At 56.0% G+C, this 23,199-nt stretch overlaps 1 protein-coding gene across 6 annotated transcripts in view; it reads left to right on the forward strand.

The window, feature by feature from the left end:
* COL5A1 (collagen type V alpha 1 chain) overlaps positions 1-23,199 on the forward strand; it is a 168,859-nt gene that overhangs the window by 102,557 nt on the left and 43,103 nt on the right. For all 6 annotated transcript variants that reach the window (XM_077139687.1, XM_077139695.1, XM_077139680.1 and 3 more), the window contains exons 25-32: positions 237-290; positions 4,116-4,160; positions 6,058-6,111; positions 10,551-10,595; positions 12,688-12,741; positions 14,928-15,035; positions 16,064-16,117; positions 18,149-18,202. In XM_077139687.1, coding sequence (XP_076995802.1) covers positions 237-290; positions 4,116-4,160; positions 6,058-6,111; positions 10,551-10,595; positions 12,688-12,741; positions 14,928-15,035; positions 16,064-16,117; positions 18,149-18,202 — 468 coding nt within the window. The remainder of the gene's footprint in view (positions 1-236; positions 291-4,115; positions 4,161-6,057; positions 6,112-10,550; positions 10,596-12,687; positions 12,742-14,927; positions 15,036-16,063; positions 16,118-18,148; positions 18,203-23,199) is intronic.

Consider the following 23,199-nt stretch of genomic DNA (forward strand, 5'->3'; position numbering starts at 1 on the left):
CCTGGGGGCGGGGGAGGGAAGAGGGGAAGGAAGCCCGCTTCTCTTGGTGCGAAGATTTTAATCTGACAGCAAAGGCGGAAGGCACTGGAAGCAGTGGGGCCAAGGTCCCTCCTCTTTGGGGGCTGCAAGGGATTGGGCAGCAATGCAATGCTGAAAGGGGCCTTGGGGCAGCCGGGGCGGGGCTGAAGGGAGAACCCCCAAAAGCGTGACCTGACGGGATCTCTGATTTGTCCTAGGGTCCCCTGGGTAAGCCGGGGCTCCCAGGGATGCCCGGTGCCGACGGACCCCCGGTGAGTACCCCTGCCCATGCCTCCCTCCACATGCTCTGTTTGCCCCCCAGGGGCAGGGCTGCAGGCCAGGTAAAGGGTCGCCTCCCCGCATGGGGCCGCAGTGGGACTTCACTTGCTCTCTCCCAGCTGTCCAAGAGGACGCTTCTGGTTGCAAGCATCTGATCGTTCAGTGACCTCTGAATAACACGTTTCATGTTTCAATCCAAGGATCTGGGCGGGCCACGGTGGCTCAGTAGGCAGAGTTCTCACCTACCATACCGGAGCCCGGTACCTGCCCGTGCAAAAAAAAAAAAAGGAAGGTCAACACAAGGGTCACTATTTCTTAGTGTGTGCAGATTAACTACTGGAACCAGTCTTGCATTTTTAACTACAAAGGGGGTGCACTATGCTCCAAAGAGTGGCATGTGCCTCCAGATGGGAAGGGAAGGGGGTCCCGTGTAAGTTTGTGGTGTTGGGATGCTGAGAAAGGAGCGTGATTAGCAAATACGTTTGCAGTGTGTGAGCACACAGCTGTGCAGCCAAAGCAGACACCACCTAGAAAAAGCAAGTTAGTGGCAAATCCTGTCCGCGGCCAAGCCTTGTGAAGGGTGAGGGGTGGGAGGTACAGCGCTGAAGGTGTGAGAGTGTGTGTGTGTGTGTGTGTGTGTGTGTGTGCACGCATGTGCGAGAGAGGGGGAGGGAGGGAGGGTGGAGAGGGGAGGAAGGGAAAAGGAGAGAATGCATCTACACTCACGCCCTGTGTGTAAGTTGCTGCTGGGAATTTTTTAGTTTTTATTTTTTTAGAAGACTTAGCCACTGCTGAATGGAGAACCTATTTTAGGAAACAAGATTAGCTGAGTTAATTATTTAAGGCACAGTGTATTTCATTGTTCTAATAGCTCCATTGAAAACTAAATAAGAATGTTAAATATGTTGACAACTAATTGGTGGCTGTTTAACGTACAGTCGATGTCCATTTTCATGGAATGTCCTCAGATGCCGCCATCGGGAAAGAATCCTTTGGTTTAGGAAGTCACAAGTGGCCACTTCTTTTATGGGAACCTGCGAGTGGCGGCTGGGGTAGTTTCCACCGGCCTCTTTGGGGTCCTCCCGGCACTTGGTGCTGTGGGAGGTGGGATGCTAAGTGATCAAGATTTCGGGATGTGCCATTTAGATCTTCTAATTTTCCTTTACAATTAATTGCATCTCCTAATTATGCAAATAGCACATCTTGTTAGAGAAAATTTGGGAAATGACAAAGGAGGAAAATGCCCCTCAGCTTGTCCCCAAGGATGCGCCACACTAAGGAGTGCCCAGAGCCTTTGCAGCCGTTCTTTCCCATTCATTTCATGTTAGAGGAGCCCAGAGGTGCCCTGCTGACCAGTTCCCCCTCCCAAGTGGAGCCTCGGGGTTAGGGTGCCTGAGGGGTCCGCAGCCTCCTTTGCTGTCTGCAGAGCAGAGATGCCTTTAACATCTCCTCCTGCCCCGGAGTAGGCTGCCCCCTCAGAGACTAAATTTCTCTTTTCCCAATGAGCATTTAAGTTTTTAAATACAAAAGTCCAGTGGGTTCCATTAGATGTGGCTGCAAGTTCCTTGAAACAAAGAGAAGAGAGGTGATGGGAGAAGGATTAATATTATAGGCCAAAGAAACAGACCCAGCTGTCTCATGCGAATTTGGGGGGGAAAAAGATTTAGAAATATTCTCCCTTACAAGCTTTAAGGTCAATAAACCTTAAGGGGTGGGGTATGGTTTTCTTTCTTGTTTTAGTTTGTTTTTGTTTTGGTTTAAGAAAGAAAGATTGATTTAAAACCCATCAAGAAGTGGGGCTGTTTGAAAGTGGGCTCAGTGCACGTGAAAGTTATGCCATTCTCGATCGCCTACTGTGGGGCATGCTTGAGGGAACTGTGGGCCGATGGAATGTTCTGGAGCCAGTAGAATTCAAGTTCAGTGAGTTATCAGTGAGAAGATGCTCATAGTATAATATGATATTAAAAATACATCAACCGATGCCAATCCTTTCCTGCTGCAGGAAAGATGAAATCACATAATTAGCTCTCCTTGCCTCTGAGTGGTGAGGTTAGGAAGGATTTTAATTTTCTTTTCCACTTGCCTAATTGTCTGCAATGAACATATATTACTTTTTTAATCAGAAAAAAATCAAATACAAATAATCTAAGTTTCATTATTTTCCCGTTAACAAAAATAACGCTTGTAATATTGGGGAAATGCAATGAGAAGACAGAAGGCGTCTGTGGTGGCAGGCACCCTCTGAGTATCTTGGTTTCCTTCCTTTCAGTCTTTTTCTGTCCAGAGATTTTTATTAAGTGGGTTTTGTCTTTTATCACCACACACACACAGAGTCACCCTTGGTCTGTCAATGCCACTGGGAACCTACAGCCTCGAGCAGCCTGGCCTGGATTGACTTAACAGTGACAGTAGTGAAAACTGCTGGTGTGCTGGGTGCTTTAGGACCAGTCTCTCTTTAGGCTCCCTGGCCACTCTGTGCTGCAGGTAACCATCCTCCCCACCCTATAGGTGAGGAAAGGGTGCCCCAAGGCCCAATGTGTGGTCTGCCCCTGGGCGTGTCACTCTGGATCCCAGGCTAGACCACCCACAGGCCACCCCACACCCCCACTCCCCACCCTTAACATATAAAGGTCTGTGATGAAAGGAAATGGCCCCAAAGGCCCCCCAAACAACCGCCTCAGGACCCTGCTCCCTTCCTGGCCACCCTGAAGTGGGCCACCACCTCCCAGACTGTTTGGTTCCGGCTGTGCCCCCAGGCCAGACCCGAGGCACTGGTGCCTTGAGCCCTATTTTCGGAAGGGGGATGGTGGCAGGTGTATTCTGAGGGCGACATGGGTAGTGCTGTTTCCCCTGCCATAGCCCCTCCAGCCCGTCCAAGCAGCAGGCTGATGCCCCAGAGGTGGGGACCACCCAGGCTCCCCGGCCCAGGGGCTCCTCGCAGGTACCAGTGCACCGCAAAGCTACTCCTGCGCTCTCCAGCTTGCTTGTCCACTGTGCAAAGCCCTTTGCAAAGGCCTCAAACCCAACACACGAATCATTTGTCCAAGGAGCTAAGATGTGGATCGCCATCATGTTGTAGATGGTCAGATCTTTAGGACTTGCGGGCACCCCTGGGCTGAAAGGGTGTCCAAACCCCCTCATTTTACACAAGGCTATGGAGGCCAGAGAGGGCAGTTGTCTTACCCAGGGTCACACAGCAAGACAGGTGTTACTGGGGAAGAACCAGGGCCTCCCAACCCTGCCCTGCTGCATCCTCACTGCACCTCACAGCCCCTTCTTTCTGGAACTCCTGGCCTGGAGCTGTCTGCCATTGACTGATTGTGAACCCACAGGTGTTAACACCTAGCGACTGGCCTGGGTGCAGAGATCAGAGGAATTTGCCTTTAGAGAATGGAATCAGTTTGGGTACAGGTAGACGGGGTGGTGACTGGGATGTGTCATTTCAGCTGGGTCTCGGCTTCAGGAGTGCCCCATGAAGCACAGGTCCCGGCCTCACTGCTGCACTAGCTGGATCTCTCTGCTTAGTCCCCCAAACCATCAGGGAGTCTGGGTTTTGCAGATAGCCCAGGACTGTTAGCCCAGAAAGCCTGGCCTCTGCAGAGCCTGCACCAGGGGCCGGGGCAGGGGCTTGGCACAAGCAGTGCAGGGCTGTGCATGGCCGAGACAGGACGGGGTCTCACACACTCCGTCTCCTGGGAAGGTGGGTGTCGTCGCTGCAACCCTATATCTGTAGAATGCCGCCAAGCAGGGGAACATGTGCAGGAGGGCTGCTTCCTGACGTGGCACCTGGCTAATGAGAAACTTCTTTTCTGTGACAGGGGCACCCTGGCAAAGAAGGCCCTCCAGGAGAGAAAGGAGGCCAGGTGGGTCCTTGCGCTCCCACAGCCCCCCAGTGTTTCCTGCAGAGCAGCTCTGGCTCTCTGTCCTGGGTTGGCAGGGACAGGCCACATAAGCTGAGGACAGCTTCATCCCTCTCCCCACACCCTTGCCCTTCCCCCGCACCTCTGCCCTCCTCCCATGCCCTTGTCCCCACTGGCACCTCTGCCCTCCCCCCATGCCACTGCCCTCTCCCTATGCCTCTGCCCTCCCCCACACCTCAGCCTCCCCCGGTGCCTCAGCCTGGGGACCCAGTCTGGGGACCAGCAGGGCTCTGCTCATCCCGTCCAGATGCCACCCTGCTCCCTGCATTCCCTGGACCTCCTGCATCCACAGAGCAACAGGCCCCACTGCCTGTCTTTACTGTGGGCAGCCAGCTCGGGTGTTGTCAGCATTTTGCAGTGTCTCGGCATCAGCCCTGACCTTGACCACAAAGAAACTGGACAATCATGCAGTTTCTGGGGCCAGACGAGGAAGAGACACTGGACTGCCAGCTTTATGAAGGGGGTGGGGCACGGGGAGGCACTGGCATGAAGGAGGGGGAGGGGTCACCCAGGCACCAGGGGCCACATCTGTCCCCAGTACCGTGAGCTCACAAGGCCTCTTTGTGGGACCTCAGCCTTCTCTCTGCACTCTGATGACAGCACCTCATGGGGGGAAAGGTGGGCAAGGTGTGCAGGGGCACCCCTAAGCTCTGGGTCCCTAGGCTGCTTCCTTCTTTGAGGTGCACCCGGTGCCCGCAGGTGCCCTGCCCTGGGACAGGCGCCCCGTTGTCCGGTCTCAGAGCTGAGTCTGGGTGCCCATCGATGCACCTGCCAAAGCAGGCAGAAGCCCCACGCAGCTGTGGCCTCCCCTCCCGGGTGTGATGCGGGCCGGCTGGGCACTGCTGGGAGGGTGAAGCATCTCCCTTCTTTCCACAAGGTGCTACTTAAGTGCTCACTGCCTTAAGACCCCAGGGAGGTCAAGCCCCCTCTCTGTCCCCTCCCCCTGGAAGTCACGGCCCCCACTGGGGAGACTCTTTCCTTGGCCTCATTTCCTTGTAGAGAGACCCTGGCTGCCTCCGGTGGGGAGGCTTAACCCCGGCCCCCAGGGGTGCCTCTGGCTGCCCCGTATAGGCGCCTCCCTCCTTTACCTGAATCCCCTTGACCTTGGGGCCTGCTCACCCACAGAAATGGCCTGTTCAGGGTCCAAGACAGGCCAGTTTCAAGGCAGGATTGGCGTCTCCAGATGGCCTGGTCCCAGGCCCTGCCTGATCCCCCACCTCCCACCTGTTGCCTCCCCCAGCAGCCACCTACGTCTCAGGCACCGCGTGGCCGAGCCCCTGCCCCCTGGGCCCACCCTCGCCCCTCCGCAGGTAGCAGAGGCAGGGAGGAGGATAAACCAAGGGTTTGCTAAGACCCCCGAGACACGGAGAGAAACCCTGTCCCCACGTGCAGAAGGGAAGAAGCGAGGGTGGGGTGGCTGCACACTCTGTTCCTGGGTGGGGAAGCAGATTGCTGGGGCTGGGCAGAGAGGCTTGGAAGGAGGGTGTCTTGGTCAGTATCCTCTCTGCCCCCAACCCATACAGCCCTGCATCCTTCAGGGGCACTAGGCCTCGCCCCCGCCAGCCGGGGGGACTCGTGGTACCCCATGTTGCCCACGGCCGCGGCGCCTGCCGCCCTCTTGCCTCTGCACCAGGACACGGCCGCTCCCAGGCCATTGGATGTGGGGTCAGCCCTGCCTCTTCGGAGGGTCTGTCCTGGGACATTTGCTCCACCCACAGCAAGGTGCACACTGGAGGCAGGGGAAGGTCAGCTCTGGCATGTGCCGGACGGACAGACAGACAGGGGCTAACTGAGCCTGCCACCTGAAAGGGCGCTAATGGCCTTTCCTCTTTGGTTTTAGGGCCCGCCAGGCCCCCAGGGTCCGATCGGCTATCCAGGTCCTCGAGGAGTCAAGGTGAGAAAGTCCTGCGGCAGCTCCTGGTCTCCCTGGAGGCTTCGGGGCCTGGCCTGGCCGGCTTCGGGGGCTTCCTCAGGCCTGGGCCCTCCCTCGGACCCACACTGGGTCGCCCTGCCCCTCCCGGTCATGGGTGCACGGTGGCCGGTTCCCAGGACGGGCCGAGGCGGGACGGGGCTGCCACTCGAGGGCAGTTGTCGGTGAGCGCGGAGGGCACCCTACACCGCAGGCTGCTTTCACGGTCCCCGTCTGCCCTGTTCCCACCGCGCTGCAGATGCACAGAGACAGGGGTTGTGGGCGCCGCAGAGGGCATGGGGCTCTGCTCCAGGCCGTGTTCACGTGCAGAGTGAGAAAACAGTCCGTCCCCGTGGACAGCACCTGGGCGGACCGGAGTGAAGAGACCGTGTTCGGAGGACATGGCCATTTAATTGCAGTCATGCTTCTGCCGTTGGAAAGGTTCCCAAGGTCTTGTTAAACGGGGCACCGAGCCCCAGGGCAGTGTCCGAAACACAGGTCCCGTTCTTTGTCACCACTGTGACTGTGTTGAGCTGCGCCATCCGACCCCGAGCTGGGTTACCCTCTGGACACTCGGCACGTCCATAAGTAGAGGGCCGCATTGCTAGGAAGGCATGTGGGAACACGCTCTTCTTTCTCCAAGAATGGTGGCATCGCTTGGCAGTGTCATTAGGCTGCAGGTCTCCCATCCACAAAAAATAGGTTGAACTTTATTTGAAGAAAGTACAGCATAGCTTGAAGGAGTGGTATGAACATGTTGATACGCCTCTCCCACCTTTACATATGTTAAGTGTGTTTAAACAACTTCATCCAACGTGTCACCCTTGGATGCCGTGTGGCATTGAAGATCCCAAGACCTGAGTGTTTGCTGACTTGCCCAGAATTATGCTAAAATCAGTGCCGCAGGCAGGGCTCAGACCCACATTTGCATGTCACAGATACAGCGGCCGTCCTTTGCCCCCGGTAGCCCCAACCTTCCATGCCCAGGAGTCAGGACCTTCCAAGGCCGAGAGCCCCTGAGAGGAGACCCCTGGTGCCTGGGAGTTTTGGGTGGGTTTCCCTCTGCAGTACACTTTTGCTAGCTAGCATGCTGGTGAGTTTTATAAGGACAATAATTTAGCAGAAATGCTGATTATGGGAGCTCTGTGCCTGGTTATTTTACAGTTTCTCATCGCTTAGCAAAAGCCTTTGCCAGCTGCCCCACACGGCTAACTGCATAACATGCTGCTTCTGAGAGCCGGAAAGGTGTTTGCTTTCAAATGTTTCTGAGGAATGCACTCGCCTTGTCTAACACTTGCCTTGTCTATCTGATTAAAATGCATTCCCGATATGAGCAATCAGTTAGGCTTGGGAACTGAGGGTAGAGGAAGGCCAAGATGTAAAGCCATTTTCAGTAGAGCGGTAAATTCTCCTGCTCATGTGCCTTAACCTCAAGGGTGCGGCATCCACAGCCGCGAGGCACCTGTTTGGGCCTGTCAGCAAAATCGAATCTGCCCCCTCGTAGCCCCTAACTCCAGGGGGACATGGGTGGACAGAAGAGCCCAAAGACGAATTTTCATGGAGCCAGCTCCTGTCCCTCGCAGGCCTTCCCTTCTCCACCTCTGCCCGCCAGGGACTCAGTTCTCCTTATCTCCCGGCCCCAAGACCTGGCCATCAGAGGCTTCATAAATGAGAGTCCAGTGGTTCTCCACCAGGGGTGATTGGGCACTCTGCCTCCCCGCAGGCTGGAGACACTTGTGACGGTCATGACCAGCTGTGCCACTGGCACCCAGTGGGCAGGGGCCAGGGAGTCTGCACAATGCCATGTGGCTCATGGAGCAACCCCCACCCCACCCAACAAAGAATTCTCCAGGCCCAAATGCCAGCGGTGTGGCAGCTGAGAAGCCCCGAGTTGCTTGGGTGCGTCTGTATTCTTTGTTGTTTCTGTCTGTACCTCTGACCTCTGGCAGGGACCCATGCTTTAGACCTGGGGCGGCGGGGGGTGGGGGAGCCCAGGCCCACTCAGCTGGAGGAGGAGAACTCATGCCAGGGACCGTGGGACGCTCAGAGCTATCGAAAGGAAATGCCCCCAGCCCCACCTCCACCCTGTGGCTCCCAGGACCATTCCAAGGATGGAAGCTCCCCTCGTCGTCTCCCTCCATTTAAGAGCAAATGTTATTTAGTAGGTTAAATTCTGGCCCTGCGTCTCGGGTGACTCCCATTCATACTCCCCACTGCTCCTGTCATTTTCACAGGGAATCTAGAAGGGACGGTGCTGAGAAAAGCACAAAGTCACTGTAAAAAAGAAAGGACCAGAACACAGAAAAGCGCCTCCTTTGTGGCGTCCCTGCGTTGTGGGTTTTGAACTCGTGCTCTGGGTGGAGAGCGGGTGGCTCTGGGTCCCCCACCTGATGGCAGCCGAGCAGCTTCGCATGTCCTCTTCCCTTCAGGACTTCCACATGGGACCCAGTGGGGCCGTGTTGGAAGAAAACGTGCTACCGGTTATTTAAGTCCTTCTCGTCTCGGGGATTCTTTCTGCCAGCGGATACTTTTAAGCGACTACTGAGTGTCAGAGGCTGTTCTAGGCAGTTGGGGTGTGGGTTTAATCGGCCTTGGTGCCCAAGTTCTTGTGCCCCCTGGGCCCCCCGCTGCCCCAATGCCTCCACCCCAGGGCCACTGCTGGGAACCCAGGTGTGGCAGGCATGTCTGGTGGAGGTGAGGGCTGGGGCGCCGGGCAGGGCAGAACTGCCAACAGCAGGGGAGAGAGATGCACGCTGTGCTCAGGGTTTCAGGGTAACTGCACCCTCCCCTCTGCCCCTGTGCCTTTCCCTCTACCCACTGCCCTCCTCTCTGCCTGTGGACCCTGAAGGCTGATGGAGAAGCAGGTACCTCAGGCTACAAGGCAGCTCGGCTCGAACCTGTTTCTGCAGAGTGCCTCTCTCTGCCTCTCTGCCTCGCTCCTTCAGTTACTCTCTGTACCCTCCCCAGCTTTTCTGAAAGTCCCTCCAGGGCCCAGGGGAAAAGGCTCAGAACCGTGAGGTCCTGTTGTCCACAGGAGGGCAGCTGGGCCCGTGGGCCCTGGAGGAGGTGGCTGCCAGCTCCTGCTCAGAGCCCCCTGGGCAGGGTGACCCCGCAGGCAAGCAGCCTGAGAAAGGCCCAGCACTCAGTGGGCAGGCTCTAGTGAAAGGACCGCTCACCTGGAGGGCAGGCACAGGGTGTTAAAGCCAGTGTGTGGCTGCTTAGACGCCACTGCACAATTTCACCTGCACCCACCAGTGTGGGCTAGAAGCAGGGAGTGATATGCCCTGAATTTAATACAGCAGTAATAACTTATTATTAAGAATCAGTACTATTAATAACAGTAATACATTGTTTAGTATTATTACTAACAAAAACAGTTTGGTTTGCTAAAGCTGCTGAAATGTGAGATACCAGAAATGGACTGGCTTTTAACAGTGGGTGGGGAGTTATTCGTTTACAAGCTTCTGAGGCTGTGAAAATGGCCAAATCAGGGCACCATTAGGCAATGCCCGTCCCAGAAGCCTGGCAGCTGGCGTCCTGGGCATCCCTGCCTCATAGCCAGGTCATGGCCGCATCTGCTGGCCTCTCCCTTCTCTTCCCGGCTTCATTGCTTCCAGCTTCTGGCTTGAGTGGCTTCTCTGTTTCTGTGGCTTTCTCTGAACTTCGCCCTCTTGTAAAGGAATCCAGTAAAAAGCGTAAGGCCCATCCTGAATGCGGTGGTCACAGCTTAACTGGAGGACCTGCTCTCCAGGAGGTCCTACTCGCAGTGGGTCCACACCCACAGGAATGGACTGCCCCAAGAACCTGCTTTCCTGGGGTCCATGCAGCTCCAAACCACCACCAAAAGGATTAAAATAGTCAGATGGCGCCTTGCTGCTGTTAACTGGGCAATTGCTGTGTGCTGGGCTCCGTGCCAGCTTTCCAGACGTCCCCTTCCAACCAGGGCAAGGAGGAATGGGCTGTTACTAGATCCGTGGGTCTCCAGATGAGGAAACCGAGGCACAGAGAAGGCGGGGACCTTGAGAGAGGCCCCCGGGGGAGGATGAGGATGTGGACACCTGCCTGGCCCACGGCACATACCTGGACCCTGAACCTCCCAGAGATGGAACTGCTTCCAAAAGGGGGCAGGGTGTTGGGGGTTGGGGGGTGGCCTGGGGCAGAGGCGGGAGCGGGGTCTTGCTGCCTTCTGTGCAGAAGGGGTGAGGTGGTGGGGCACTCCCCAAGACAGGCTTTCCAAGGCCATAAGGGCCCCTTGCTGCAGGGGAGCCCCCTCCCTGGAGTGGGGCAGGCACGGGTGGGTCTCACTGGCCAGCATCGCGAGAGGTGCTCCGGTCCTGGGTCGTGGGGCTCAGGCCTGTGTCCTGGTCAGCTCCGTAGAGCTGGATTTGTAACCACTTGCTTCTCCCCCTTCTCTGTCCCTCTAGGGGGCTGATGGCATCCGTGGTCTGAAGGGCACAAAGGGTGAGAAGGTGAGTGTCCGTTCCAGTCATCTGGGCAACCTTGGACGACACGTCTTCAAGGAATTAGGCTGCACAGGGGGGTATGGGGGGACTTCTGAGCATGGAGGGATAGACCCCCCTGTAAGCGAGAGTGTCTGCGACTGGAAGGAATCAAGTGGAGCAGGATGGGCCGGGGGCGTGCCTGGACGGGGTGGGGGCCCCTGGCCTCGGATGCAGTAGCCCCCTGCCTTCCCGCCCACAGAGGCTGATGGAACCTTCCACCACTCGCCTGCTCGGCCTTCCAGGAAGCTGTCCCCCAGGCCGGTTCCTACTCCGACCCACTCAGCATTAGATTCCACATCCCCAACCCCCACCCCCCCCCCCCCAGCGCAGCCCCCATGCTGCAGGATGCACACATGTGCAGCCAGGCCACGGGAGCAAGGAGAAGCACCCACTGGCTGCGTGACTCCAGGGCCTCAGGGCCCCCAGAAGTGCCCTGAGCGGCCACCGGTGTGCACTCGCACGCAGTGATGGCTCGGTGGGGCAGTCGGGAGCTACGTGGGACAGGCCCGTTAATGAGAGGCGAACTAGGCTATGTCAGGGGCAGAAAATCTGATGCCCCCAGAAGCCTTGGCATCCTGAACAGCTTTGGCCTGCGTGGCCGGCCGCTTTCTTTGTCCCGCTTTGGGGGAAGGAGGCCCAGAGCCCGGCGGGGTCCTGTCCTGGTCGAGCGTGAGCTCCTGGGGGCTGCCTCAGCCGCCCAGCCCATGGCTTGACCTCACTGTCACTCGAGGGGCGCCACATTGAACCAGGCTTTCCAGACGCCCTTCAACCCCAGCCACTTGGGGCGGGCAGGCTGGCGCGGGGCTCCGCTCGGTGCCCTTGGAAGACATGGCTCAGACACCATCCGTCCCTTCACCGGGGGCTGTTCGAGAGGCTCCGGCTGAGGCAGCAGGGCCTGGCCTGGAAGCCGATCACATAGGCAAACCGCTCACAGTCTCCCTGTGCCGTGGGCTGCCCCGTGGAGAGCTCTGGAACCAGGTGAACCCTGAGCCTCCACTCGGGGGCAGCTTCTGAGCAGTCCCTCTCTTGCCCGGGAATCAAGGAATGTGGGCCCTGAGCCCACCCATTGAGACCAGCTTTTTCAACTGGGCTGGCCTGGGTCCAGGGAACCCCACCCCATAGAACCTGGGGTGTCCTCTCCCTAGGAAGCTGCTGTCCTTTGTGAGGTGCTCCCCCAGACCTCAGCTGGGCCACCTGTGTCTTTTCACCTCCATCCCTTAGCCAGAGACGGCTCCTGAAAAGACGTTGATTGGGGTAGGGTAGGTCCCAGGCTGGCTGGCCAGGAGAGCTACTGCCTGTCCCCACGAGGGGCCCTGGGAGGCAGCAGAGGTGGCTCTGGGGTGGCGAGGCTGAGCCTCTAGCGCTTTCTGGAATGCCGTGGACCTTGCGGGTAGGCAGCTGCACTGCAGAATTCTCATCAGGACACGGTCCACTGCCTCCATGTGCGGGGCTCCCTGCCTGGCCTGGAGGGTTGGTAACCTGGCTGACCCCTTCACTCCCCTCCTCGGGGCGATGGATGGGACCCAGACGCGGCACTGAGTGAAAGGCGGGAGGTGACGGCCGAGGGCAGGAGCTCAGGGCTAAGACCTCTAAGCTGGGCCTCAGCTCCTGCTTCCAAAACGGGCTCTGGCCGGCGACCCTTCCCTTCCCAGAGATTGTACCTCTGATTCATGAGGCCGGCAATGGCAGTTCCGTTTCCTGCAGGGAGCATCTCCCACCTAGCTCCCCGTCTTCAGCTTTGTGTCCCTCCCCCTGTTACTGGGTCACTGGGATGAGTGGACAAGACAGAGCCACTCGGAGCAGTGGGTGTCGAGCAGCCTCTCAAACTGCGCCCAGCTGGACTGTAGGACACCATGCCTGGGAAGGCCAAGAAGGGCTGGCGGCCGTGCGTCCCAAGGGACGGGCCCCGGGCAGCCTCTATTCGGTGCCTACAGTGTTTGTGTTGTGGCCGAGGCATCCACTTTGGGGGGGACGTTGGCTGTGTCCCTGGTGAGGGTGGCAAGGGCCAGAAGGTAGGTCTGTTCTAGACTGAGGCTCGCTTGCTCTCGTCTGTTGCCAGGGTGAAGATGGCTTTCCTGGATTCAAAGGGGACATGGGTATCAAGGGAGACAGGGTGAGTATTTGGGGCATGGAAAAAGCAGGGGTCCCCAAACCAGCAGGCAGGGGTGGGGGAATCTGGAGCCATGGGGCAGCAGCTCAAAATGGAGCGTACCTCTGCAGGGGAACCTGGAGAGAGGGTGTGGAGACCTCTGGGAGCCCATGGCTCTCCTCCCATGCCCAGGGCCTGACAGCCCCCTTGGCCTGTCTCCTCCTCCCAGCTATGTGGGGGGGGGGGAGGCTCCTCCCCAGTGATAACCTGGGCTGCGCAGTGCCTCATTGGGCTCTGCAGAGAGAGGGAGGCCTGGGGACAGAGCAGAAGAGGCTGCAGATGTCGGCCCACCAGGGAGAAAACGCAGCCCCCCTTAGGCCACAAGATTACACCCCCGCAGGCAGGCCCTAAATGCAAGTCTGGGGGCCCCCTGCTGTGCCCTAGAACATTCTGGTCCCTGTGGCCTCACACTGGGCCATCGTGAGAAGCTGCAGCTACCCAGCTTGTCCTCTAATGAACAATTTAGCTCAGCTCCAGAGATAGCCAGTGGATGCTGGAGAGCCCAGGCTCGCCCCTGGGCAGGTGCCCAACAGAGGCCCCGGGTGGATTTTCATGGAAACAAGGAGAGGCTGATGCACATGACGCTGAGGGGAGCTTCTGCATAGAGCGCCCTGCTGGACAGTGGATAGTGGCCAGGTGGCCACAGGGTGAGTGGCTTGAAGCTCCCCTAGCAACTTCAGAAGGAGTAGCAGTCCAGATGAAAGGGAACTCCACATGTGCATGATCGGGGCTGCCTGGTGGTGGCAGCAGCTGTATGCACCTCTGGACAGGTGTCTGTCGGCTGTGACGGACTGCCAGCAGCTGCTGTAATTACCTTCTACAGAGCAGGGTCTGCAGGTACTTTTCCAAAGCTACCTGAGTGAGAGAGAGAGCTTTTCCCACTCAGTGCTTTGTCCCAGGCTGGCATGCAATTGACAGGCATATGTCCCAGGCTGGCATGCAAATGACAAACTGTGTCTCTGTCAGCATGACGGACAGTAAGACAGGGTCATTTCACAACAGTGACATCCCAGTTGTGTTACTGCCAAAGACAGCCTTCCTTGAACTTTCTCCGTGGGGATCAGATCCTAAACCCCACTTCTCTGGGGCCCTCTCAGCTCCACCCGAGGAAGTCCCTTTTATCCCTACTGTGGCGATTCAATGCACACATCTGGGCTCCAAATTACAAGGGTAGAGCTTCAAAAGAGACTGCCCCAGTCACTCTCCCTGGGCCTCTGCCAAGCCTTTGTCAGGAGACTTCGGCTGGAACCAGCGAGGGTGGGGCCGAGCAGCCAGGACACTCCTTGAGCCCAGGGAACAAGTGTCATCACCTCAGTTTCTCCCAGAGGAAGTAGCCCAGGTCTTGGAAGTGCAGGATTATTTTGCTGGAGCAGAGCAAGGCTGCTTAGGGACAGGGAACCCGACCAGTGGACAACTTGGCATTTGGGAATAAGGCCGTCGTTGGTCTTTTCTTTATCCGTGCAGTGCCCATGTTTGGCGTGGGTTGCATGGCTGCTCTGTGGCTGCTCTTGGAAACTCATCGTCAGCGGAGGGCCCATCGGTCGGCAAGCAGAGAGCACAAGCTCCGGCTCCCAGAGGCTTGGCCGTGGCTCTGCCGGCGGCCCTACCAGCTCCCCTTCCTCGTCTGAGCTGCGGCCTCCCCATCTGTAATTTGGGGGAGTTGAACTAGGCAATATTAAAGGCCATTCCTTCTCTTTCTTGACATTCTGTGGGCCTCCCGTGGGCCGGCTGTGCCCTGATAACTGCCAGTTCAGGAACCGTGATCCGCATCAGCACCGGCCAGGGATTCAGGAAAGGAAAGCTGCGCCCCGACGCATGGGTCGTTCTGCTCTATTTTATTGAGAGCTTTGGTTGTTCCCAAAGCTATTTTAGCAAGAGGCACTCGACTGAGAGAAGGTAATTGGGAGATAGGAGTGTGTAGCCTTGAGAAAATAGCAGGCCAGCCTCCGTGCTGAGAGCTAATTGACGGTACCAGGGTCTCCTTTTGTTGGTGACATGACAGCGGCTTCATCTGCCCAAGTAATGTGGAAGCTGTTGGGCCAGTCACGGGGCTCAGGACGCAAAGCCTGGGCTCTGGAACCACGGTGGGGTCGCGCAGCAAGGACTGGCGATTATGGGGTCTCCCTCACTGCCTCTTTTCTGGCTTGCAGGGGGAGATTGGCCCACCTGGTCCCAGAGGAGAAGATGGCCCCGAAGGCCCTAAGGGTCGAGGCGGCCCGAATGGCGACCCTGGTCCTCTGGGCCCCTCTGGGGAGAAGGTGAGCGTTACAGGATGTGCAGGGGGCTGGACCACCACATGGAGAGGGAGCCAAGCTCCAAAAGGCTCGGTGCTCTGGGATTAGACAGACCCCCTCCCCATGGCCTCCCTCTCCAGGTCTTGGTGCTTTCCCAGGCTGAACCCACCCCAACTTCATTTCTGGCATGAGTCCTGACTCTTCCTCCACCCCTGGCCTCTGGTTTGTTGATGCATCAATGCTTTTCCTTGTCCTGGAAAGAGCTCCTTTCCCTGGCCATTAGGAGCTTGGATGTGGGGGCCATGTTGCCCCGTGCATCCTTTTCACACAGGCAGCCCTGTCCTTGCTAAGTGCCTCTGCACTGGGAACATCAACAGTGCCCTTCCCTGCAGCTGTGGAAGCACCGGGGACCTCAGGAATGGGGGCCCCAGCACACTGAGCTCTCAATACACAGCCGTCCTCATGCCTGCTGCTCCCAGCTGCAGTTTCCTGAGCTGTAGATTCCCAGCTACAGATTCTCAGCTGTGGGTTCCCAGCTTTAGGTTCCCGGCTATAGATTCCCAGCTGCAAGTTCCCAGCTGCAGGTTCCCGGCAGCAGGTTCCAGGCTGCAGATTCCCAGCTGCAGGTCGCTGTGCTGCCCAGCGGCTCCTGGGCTTCATCTCACCCCCTACTCCCCAGGCCTGGCACAAGGCACGGGCTCAGAAAGTGGCCCAAATTTCCCAGCTCATCTTGCCTCAGGCTCGAACTCTTTATCAGAAGGTTTAAGAAGAATTCCCTAGAGAAAGAATACTTTGATTGGACATGTTTGCCTTTAACCACCTTTTCTTCAAAAAAGTCATACTCTCTTCCCACGTGGGTTATCGGGGGCCCAGCGTACTTCACCAGCATTTACAGGTTCTAACCCGGAAGGGCGGGCAGAGACCTTTCTGGGATTTGGAAGCCACAGCTCACTGCCCTTCTCCGCTGCAGCTTGTTGCTTTCTCTCAGCTCCAAGAAAGTGGATCAAGAAGGGCCATGCTCTCCCTAGACTACAACTCTTGTTTCTCCCCAGGGCAAACTTGGAGTCCCAGGATTGCCAGGTTACCCAGGAAGACAAGGACCAAAGGTAAGTTACAGTGGGTTGTGCTCTAGGGCAGGTGCTGCAGGTATCACGCCAAGCCCCACCCACCCTGCCCGCACGCACCTGCTCCCAGCCCCAGCAGCAGCTTCTGTGCCGCCCACAGGACAGCAGTCACTGCAGCTTCTGAGGGCCCCTTCATTCATGGCCCTGGGCTCCAGTGGTGCTAAGTTGAAAGAAGGCACTGGGGTGGTCGGTTGAGTCAGAGGAGGGAGCTGTGGGCAGCGAGCACACCCCAGGGTCCCCGGGTCTCTCTCCATGGGCTTCCTCACTCTCAGGATGCAAGAAATTGCCTCTTCGGCTCCGATTCACTCTGGAGCTTTGAAGATCATTTGCTTGTAACTGAGTCTAAATGAAAGATGAAAACCTTTCTTAAGTGAGATCATGTTCTGCTTTAAGTGAAATGGCTCCTTATGGCTTTGGAAGTCACTTAAAACACTTTTTTTCCCCCTCAATTCCCTGCACTGCAGACGTAATTAACAGCAAGAAAGGATTTCTCTTCCTCAGTTTTCATCTGTGCCTATCGTTGCACACCCTTAGCTGCAGAGCTTTTAGGGCTCATCCTTCAGTGTTTTTCACAAAACAGGAAAGGCTGCATGGGCTGGGCTCCCACTTCCAGGTATTTCTGTCGTGGTTAAGGACATACAGGATCGGTCCTTCCTGCGGAAAATTCGCCTGTGTACCCAGTGTGTGGACACAACCTCCTGGTCTGCAGGAGAGGAGCTCGCTGGGAAACCAGCTTTTGTGATGCTCAAACACTGTCACTAACATGGCCAGCGACCACCACCTCTCCAGCTGGATGGCGGGCGAATGGGCATATTTTCCCTCTTTTGGTCCACACCCACATAGGGCAGGAGAAGAGGGAAGAGGGGAAGTTTTGGAGAGATGAGGGATCAAAAGCAACCAAGTCTGGGCAGCTTTTAGGAAAGGTGAGGGTGGGTCATTCTCCGGCAAGCCCGTCCTTTGGAAGGTGGCTAAATGCATGGCCCGTTCTTCCCTGGTAACCAAGTGTCCTCATACAGTCTCCTGCCCTGTTGACGTCTGAGTGGCTTGGGCCAGCTCAGCCCCCATGGGAGAGGCAGGTCCTGGGAATCTGTAAACTCTTTGTGGGTATCAGGACATGCTCATGCCAGGCCTGCTGAGGACAGAGAGCAGCTGGGAGATCCGAGGGCCAGCGGGACGACGCGAGCATGTGCAGGGAGCATCCCAGGCTGCTCCATCTTGCACACAGCAGGCATTTGGTTATCCGCCCAGTGAAAGTCCTTAAGTTCACCTTTGGCCTGTGTGCAGCTTGTAGAAAGCTAGAATTAAATAGCTGCTAGGCTATAGAAGATGCATAGAGCTGTATCTGTGGCTGAATTTGCAAGCAGCTATGCTTTATTTCATGGCATCCTGGGAAGATAACAAAACACAGCTACAAGAAACAGAAAACCAAGTGTCATAAATGTGACACATACCTCCTCTACAATCACATCTTCAGGGCATGTGCCCTCTTTTCTTCCACAGCACTCGTGTTAATGCAGATATGTGTGTGGGAGAGAAAGGCGGAGAGCGAGGATGAAGGGGAAGCCTGCTTAAGACAGTTGGGATTTTTTCATTTGGAGTTCATAAGACGCTCAGAAAATATTTGTTGGATGGGCCAATGGGTGGTGGGTGGATGGTGGATGGATGTGTGAATGGGTGGGTGGATGGATGGATGGATAGAGGTGAATGGATAGGTAGATGGATGGAGGGATAAATGGATGGATGGGTGGGTAGATGGATGGAGGGATAAATGGATGGATGGGTGGGTGAAGAGATGAGTGGATGAATGGGTGGATGGAGGGGTGGATGGATGGATGGGAGTGAATAGCGGATGAGTGGATGAACGGGAGTGAATGGTTGGTGGGCGATGGAGGGGTGGGTGGAGTCTGTGTCCGAAGTGTTAACTATAATACACAACATCCGGTTGGCACATGCAGCATAACCGGTCCTTCCAGCCCAGAGTTCATGTACCTTTCTAAATTAACTCTTTTTCAGGGCTCAATTGGATTTTCTGGATTTCCCGGCGCCAACGGAGAGAAGGGCGGCAGGGTAAGGACAGCCTGGCCTCTGCGAGGGGCTGGCTCTGCTGCCTTGTGACTTGGGACATAGACTCTCAAGTTGGTGGCCTATTTATTTCTCACCCACGTCACCGTCCAGACTACTTTTCAGGGCAGCTGACCTTAAGCCCCCAACCTTTAGCACTGAGCGCCAGGTGGGATGAGACGGGAAGGGGCAGGAGGCAAGGGAGGAAAGCATACTGAGAAGGGAGAACAGGGCTTCCTTGTAACCACCATGTCCCAGCAAGTTGTCTGCAGTCATCGGTGAAAACTAGAGTCTTTTCTTTCTATCAAAGTGATTTTTCCTCCAGGCTAATTTTAAAAAGGATCAGGGGAGAGTAGTTTCCTTTTTCCTTCTCTTATGGCCTCCCCAGTCCAAATTCAAGATGCTTTCTTCCCTCGGTGTTCCCAAGGTATCATTGCCACAGGTTTTTCATTTGGAGGTTATGAGATGGGTGCTTTGATTCCACGGCACTGGTGGGTAGAGCTGCCCTGGGCTCTCACTCATGGGATCACTCCACAGTGCCACTAGGGAAAGTACGGTAGAGACAGTCGCCTTGACCCCAGCGTGTGGGGACAGCGAGGCGGGTCTGTGGGTGCCTCTGGGACCCGCGTCCTTGGGAAGCCCAGCTCTTGTGCTTGCTGTGAGGGACCCAGCCTGCACCCACTCAGCCCCCATCCTCGGCCCCAGGCGGGGCTGAAGGCTGTGTCCATGCTAATGTCATCAGGCCTAAAGCGGAGCCTCTGCGTGTTGAGGAAAGCAAGAGAAAGATGTCCGGCCACCCCAGGCCTCTATGCACAAATGCCCGAGTCACAAAACAGTAATCAAGCGACTGTGCCAAGTGCATCTCGATGGCATCAGATCTTAGGAGGGTGGGCGCCGTGAGGGGCGGAGGGACCCGTCTGCAGAGTTGGGGGGGGTCCCCAGGCTGCATCCTGCACAGAGACCCCTAGCCTCAGCCTTGCAGCCCTCTGCAGGGTCTCGTCAATGAAGCCCAGAGCTCCTGGCGGTTTGGATGTGATGGGGCCTGGGCCAAGCGGTAGCCTCTCTGCTCAGAGAATAGCATCGTTTTCCCCCATCCTCTGCTTGGGTGGCTGAGTGGGTGGCAGCCAGGCCTGGTCATAGGGGTGCTGGCCGTCCATCCAAGCTTGACTGGAAACTGCATCTCTGTCAAAGCTCATGAACCTACCCAGATGCGTCTGGCCAGCAGGTGTGTGTGTCCTGGATCCGAGAGCAGCTGAGCAAGGGGGAGGGGACTCTCCAGGGACCAGCCCAGCCTGGGGCCTGTGAGCACAGGCGCTGCGTCTGGGTCAGGGAGCAGCGAGCACTGACATCAGGAGGCCCTAATCTTACAGAACATCTGCCCACCTGCCCCTTCAGAGACAGGGACAGACAGACACCGCTAGTCTGGACTGTAAACAGATCTTCCCCGGGGAGGGGAGCAAGGCGCCTCTGTTGTATCTTCACTGTCCTGGAATGGAAACCCTGTCTGCAGGGTGGGAAGGGAGAGAACTTTGAGTATTCAGGTCCCTGCAGAACTTTTTCGGGGCCGCTATTGCATGATTACAAATGTGCTTGCAGAGCCATCCAGAGAGGATTTTCTCCTATAAATCTGATCTTGCCAAGCTGTGCTCTGAAGCTTTTGAGTGGCTGCATGACAGCACTCACTCCCCAGGGGACACCTTTGCTCTCAGGGAGGTGAAAGGCCGTCAGAGAACTTCCAAGGAGGGGACAAGCGGTGGCAGGGCAGGGGAAGGGGACAAGCTAGGGGTTGCCAGAAGGGGCCGTGGCAAGGGGCAAGAGGCACTCAGGGTGGTCGTGGCCAGAGCTGGTTCCAGCTTGTGTGTTCTGAAGGTGGCATGCAGAGGATTTAAAGCTGGCCCTGCATGGCATGGTAAAGTCTTGTCACTTGGCTGCAGCTTTGGCTGCATTAGTAAAAACAACAGCAATGAAAATCATTGATACTTGGAGGGAACAGAGGGGAGCCAAAGAGAGGGTGACAAGAGCAGAAGTTCTGCTTCCACAACCAATGCCAAGAGCACATGTCCACTGGTTCCTGTTCGACTGACCCCAGGAGGGCCCCAAAGGGCTGGGGGTTGAGGAGGGCGGACCATCCAGCCCTCCTGGACTGCACTGTCCAGGTCTCCCCACAGCCCCATCATCAGGGCTCTGGACAAAAGCTGGAGATGAAACATGAAGCTTGGGTCAGGCCAAGACCTGCCAGGGCCCTTCCCGGGCTCCTAGCGCCCCAAACTACCCCTCCCAGCCCATCTCAGCCACCCTGCTGTGCCTTTCGCCATCCGGACAGGAGGATGTCTGGGCTGGGACATGGAATTCAGCCGACTGCCACTCCATGCTCTTGGCGTGAGTCACAACACGATGTCAGGTGAGACACAGGGACATTGGGTTCCTTCTGAGCTCACGGGGTGTTCAACGTCATGAGACGGAGCCGCCGGCTGTCTTCATCTCCCCCTGGGAGGTTAATCACAGCCTCCTGTTCAGGAAATTGAGTGCAGCTCTCACCTGCTCACATCGACAGCTGAGTCACTGCAGCAGAAAGTTATTTTGAACACGGGTCTGTTTTCTCGACAGTGTTGCTGCTTTACCCAGGTTTGGGGAACTGCAAAGAATGCGGATACATCTGGGCCCTGTAAGTCAGGCCAGATCTGCCCAGGGTGGGCTGGAGGGCTGGGGCCAGGCTGTCTCTTGTAGAGGGCCCTAGCCTCTCTTTGTCACCCAGCCAGAACGCTGGTCTGGCTTCCGAGCCTTCAGTGAACCTAGGTGGCCCCCAGGCTCCACAGCTGTGGCGTGTTCTCGTTTTGTTCCTTGGCGGTAACCGTGAACGTTTGTTTGGAGGCGGTTCATTCATTTAAACAGAAAGTTTAAATGAAAGTTAAACAGAAAGTGCTCACAAAGTGACCATAACGCCAGGGTCAGTTCTTTATCCCAGGCAGGGGCATCTGCTGAGAGGTTCGGCCCAGGCAGTGGTATGGAGAGAGTTTTAAAAGCAGCTCTGGGGGTGCAAGGGTAGTTCAGTGGTAGCACCAAAAATGTGCTGTAATAACAAGATACTCACATGGAAAAATAATGAAATGTGATGCTGCCATACTGCATACAAAAAAAAACAGCTCTGGTCCCAGAGCCAGCCAGAAGCTTATACTACTCCAGAGAGGTCTCTTTTTTTTTTTTCTCTTGAGTTCTCTTTTGGGATATTCTGGTTACATGGACGCTTCTAGAAGCTGGGATCCTCTGACAGGTTGAGGTGATGGCTGACAGCCCCGTGCATTGTTTGGCTTGTGGTATAACTCAGCCTCTGTGCTGTCACACGGCCGTCTGGCTGTGTCCCATTCTCCCCTTCTTATGAGGACACCACTTATATTGGATTCACGACCCAAATCCAGTTTGGCCTCATCTGACTAATCGTATGGTCAAAGGTTCTGTTTCCATACGGGTTGTGTTCACAGGACCAGGCTTGGAACAAGCCATTTGGGGAACACAAGTCAACCCTTAGCACTGCCCAGTCCTAGCTGAGAGGTGGTGCCCCGTCTTAGCTGAGAGGTGGTGACCTAGTTCTGTGGCTGTCCACTGCTGGTGACACCTGAAACACATACGAAGTAAGCCGTTGTCTTTGAAATTCGGCGTGGGCCAAAGGAAAAGAAGTGATCATAAGCCAAGGGATGCTTGCCACTGGCTGTGCCCTAGGGCAGAGCCTCAGGGGCCCTGGGCTGGGAAAAGCTCACCCTCAGCAACACCTGCCAGGAGCCTGAGGCCTCCCCTCCCTGTGCATCTGGGCCAGAGCAGAGAAGGTGGGCAGGGCCGCTTCTGAGAGTGCCCTCGTTGGCAAGCATGGAGGAACATGCTGTTCGAAAACCTCGGTCACCCTGAACCTTCTTGCTTTCAGTTCCTTAGCAAAGAAAGCTGAGCGGCAGGAGGCTTTCTAGGGACCCGGTGGAATCTGTGGCCACCACTCTATTTTGCTTCTCACCGAGACCTTAGAGCTCACGCCTCAGTTTCCTCTACTGTAAGGCGTCCTGGGCCGGGGTGCCACGCCACGAGGGCCACGGGTGGGACTCGTTTCGGTGGAGGGTCTTGGTTTCGGTTCTGGTGCCAGGGTTGGGGGTGAGCACACCCAAAGCTGTGGTCCGTCCACACTTGCCAGGAGCAAACCAGGTTTGGCCCTGTGTCTGGACACTGGTAAAACGTTTATCATTCGAAGAAAGCAGATGTCCCATTCATTTCCATATACAAATATCTGTTTGAAGCCCAAGGATATGTCGTATAATTAAAGTACTGGAACCACAAGGCAGTGCTTTGTAGTTAACTCATCATTGTAAATGGTTTTACTAAGTTCTTTTCAGAATAGGAGATGCTGGGCGTGGTTTTTAATCTGGCAGCCAATGAATGAAAGCTGATGGGAGGGATCTTATCACGTGGCCTTTAGCAATGCAGAGCTTTCTTGCATTTTATCATCAGAAAGAAACCAGAATAAAATTCAGGAAAGTGGATCAAGAAGGTTTAGAGGTGGAGAAGCCACATTGGCCTCTCTCCCTCCACACCCTGTAGGGAGACTGCACTCTCCAGCTCTTCTGTCTTTGCTTCAGAAAAAAACAAAATGCAGTGCAGTTTTTTTCTGTGGCTTGGAAAATGCAAAACAACAGCAACAGAAAAGGGAAAAAGGAAGTCTAAATTCTATTAGAAGAAAATGACTTATGGATATACGATGTATGTATTAAATTGCAAGTTTGCCTGTCTGCGGAGACAGTTGAAAATTTAATGGCTAATATTCTTAACTGCAGCAAAAGTAAATTATGTATGAAAGGGATTCACTTCCTTCTCATTTCTTACAATAATGGTTTCCCCCTTGCTGAGAGAGAGGGGTGGGGAGGGGGCATGGTGAGGTGAGGGGTAGAAGGAGCCCATAGAGGCTTCGAAGAAACAAAACCAGATAATAGTAAACTGCACATCCGTCAGCTGATGGGGAGAAGATT

Source organism: Tamandua tetradactyla, chromosome 2 (assembly GCF_023851605.1).
Source record: "Tamandua tetradactyla isolate mTamTet1 chromosome 2, mTamTet1.pri, whole genome shotgun sequence".
Classification (NCBI taxonomy): Eukaryota; Metazoa; Chordata; class Mammalia; order Pilosa; family Myrmecophagidae; genus Tamandua; species Tamandua tetradactyla.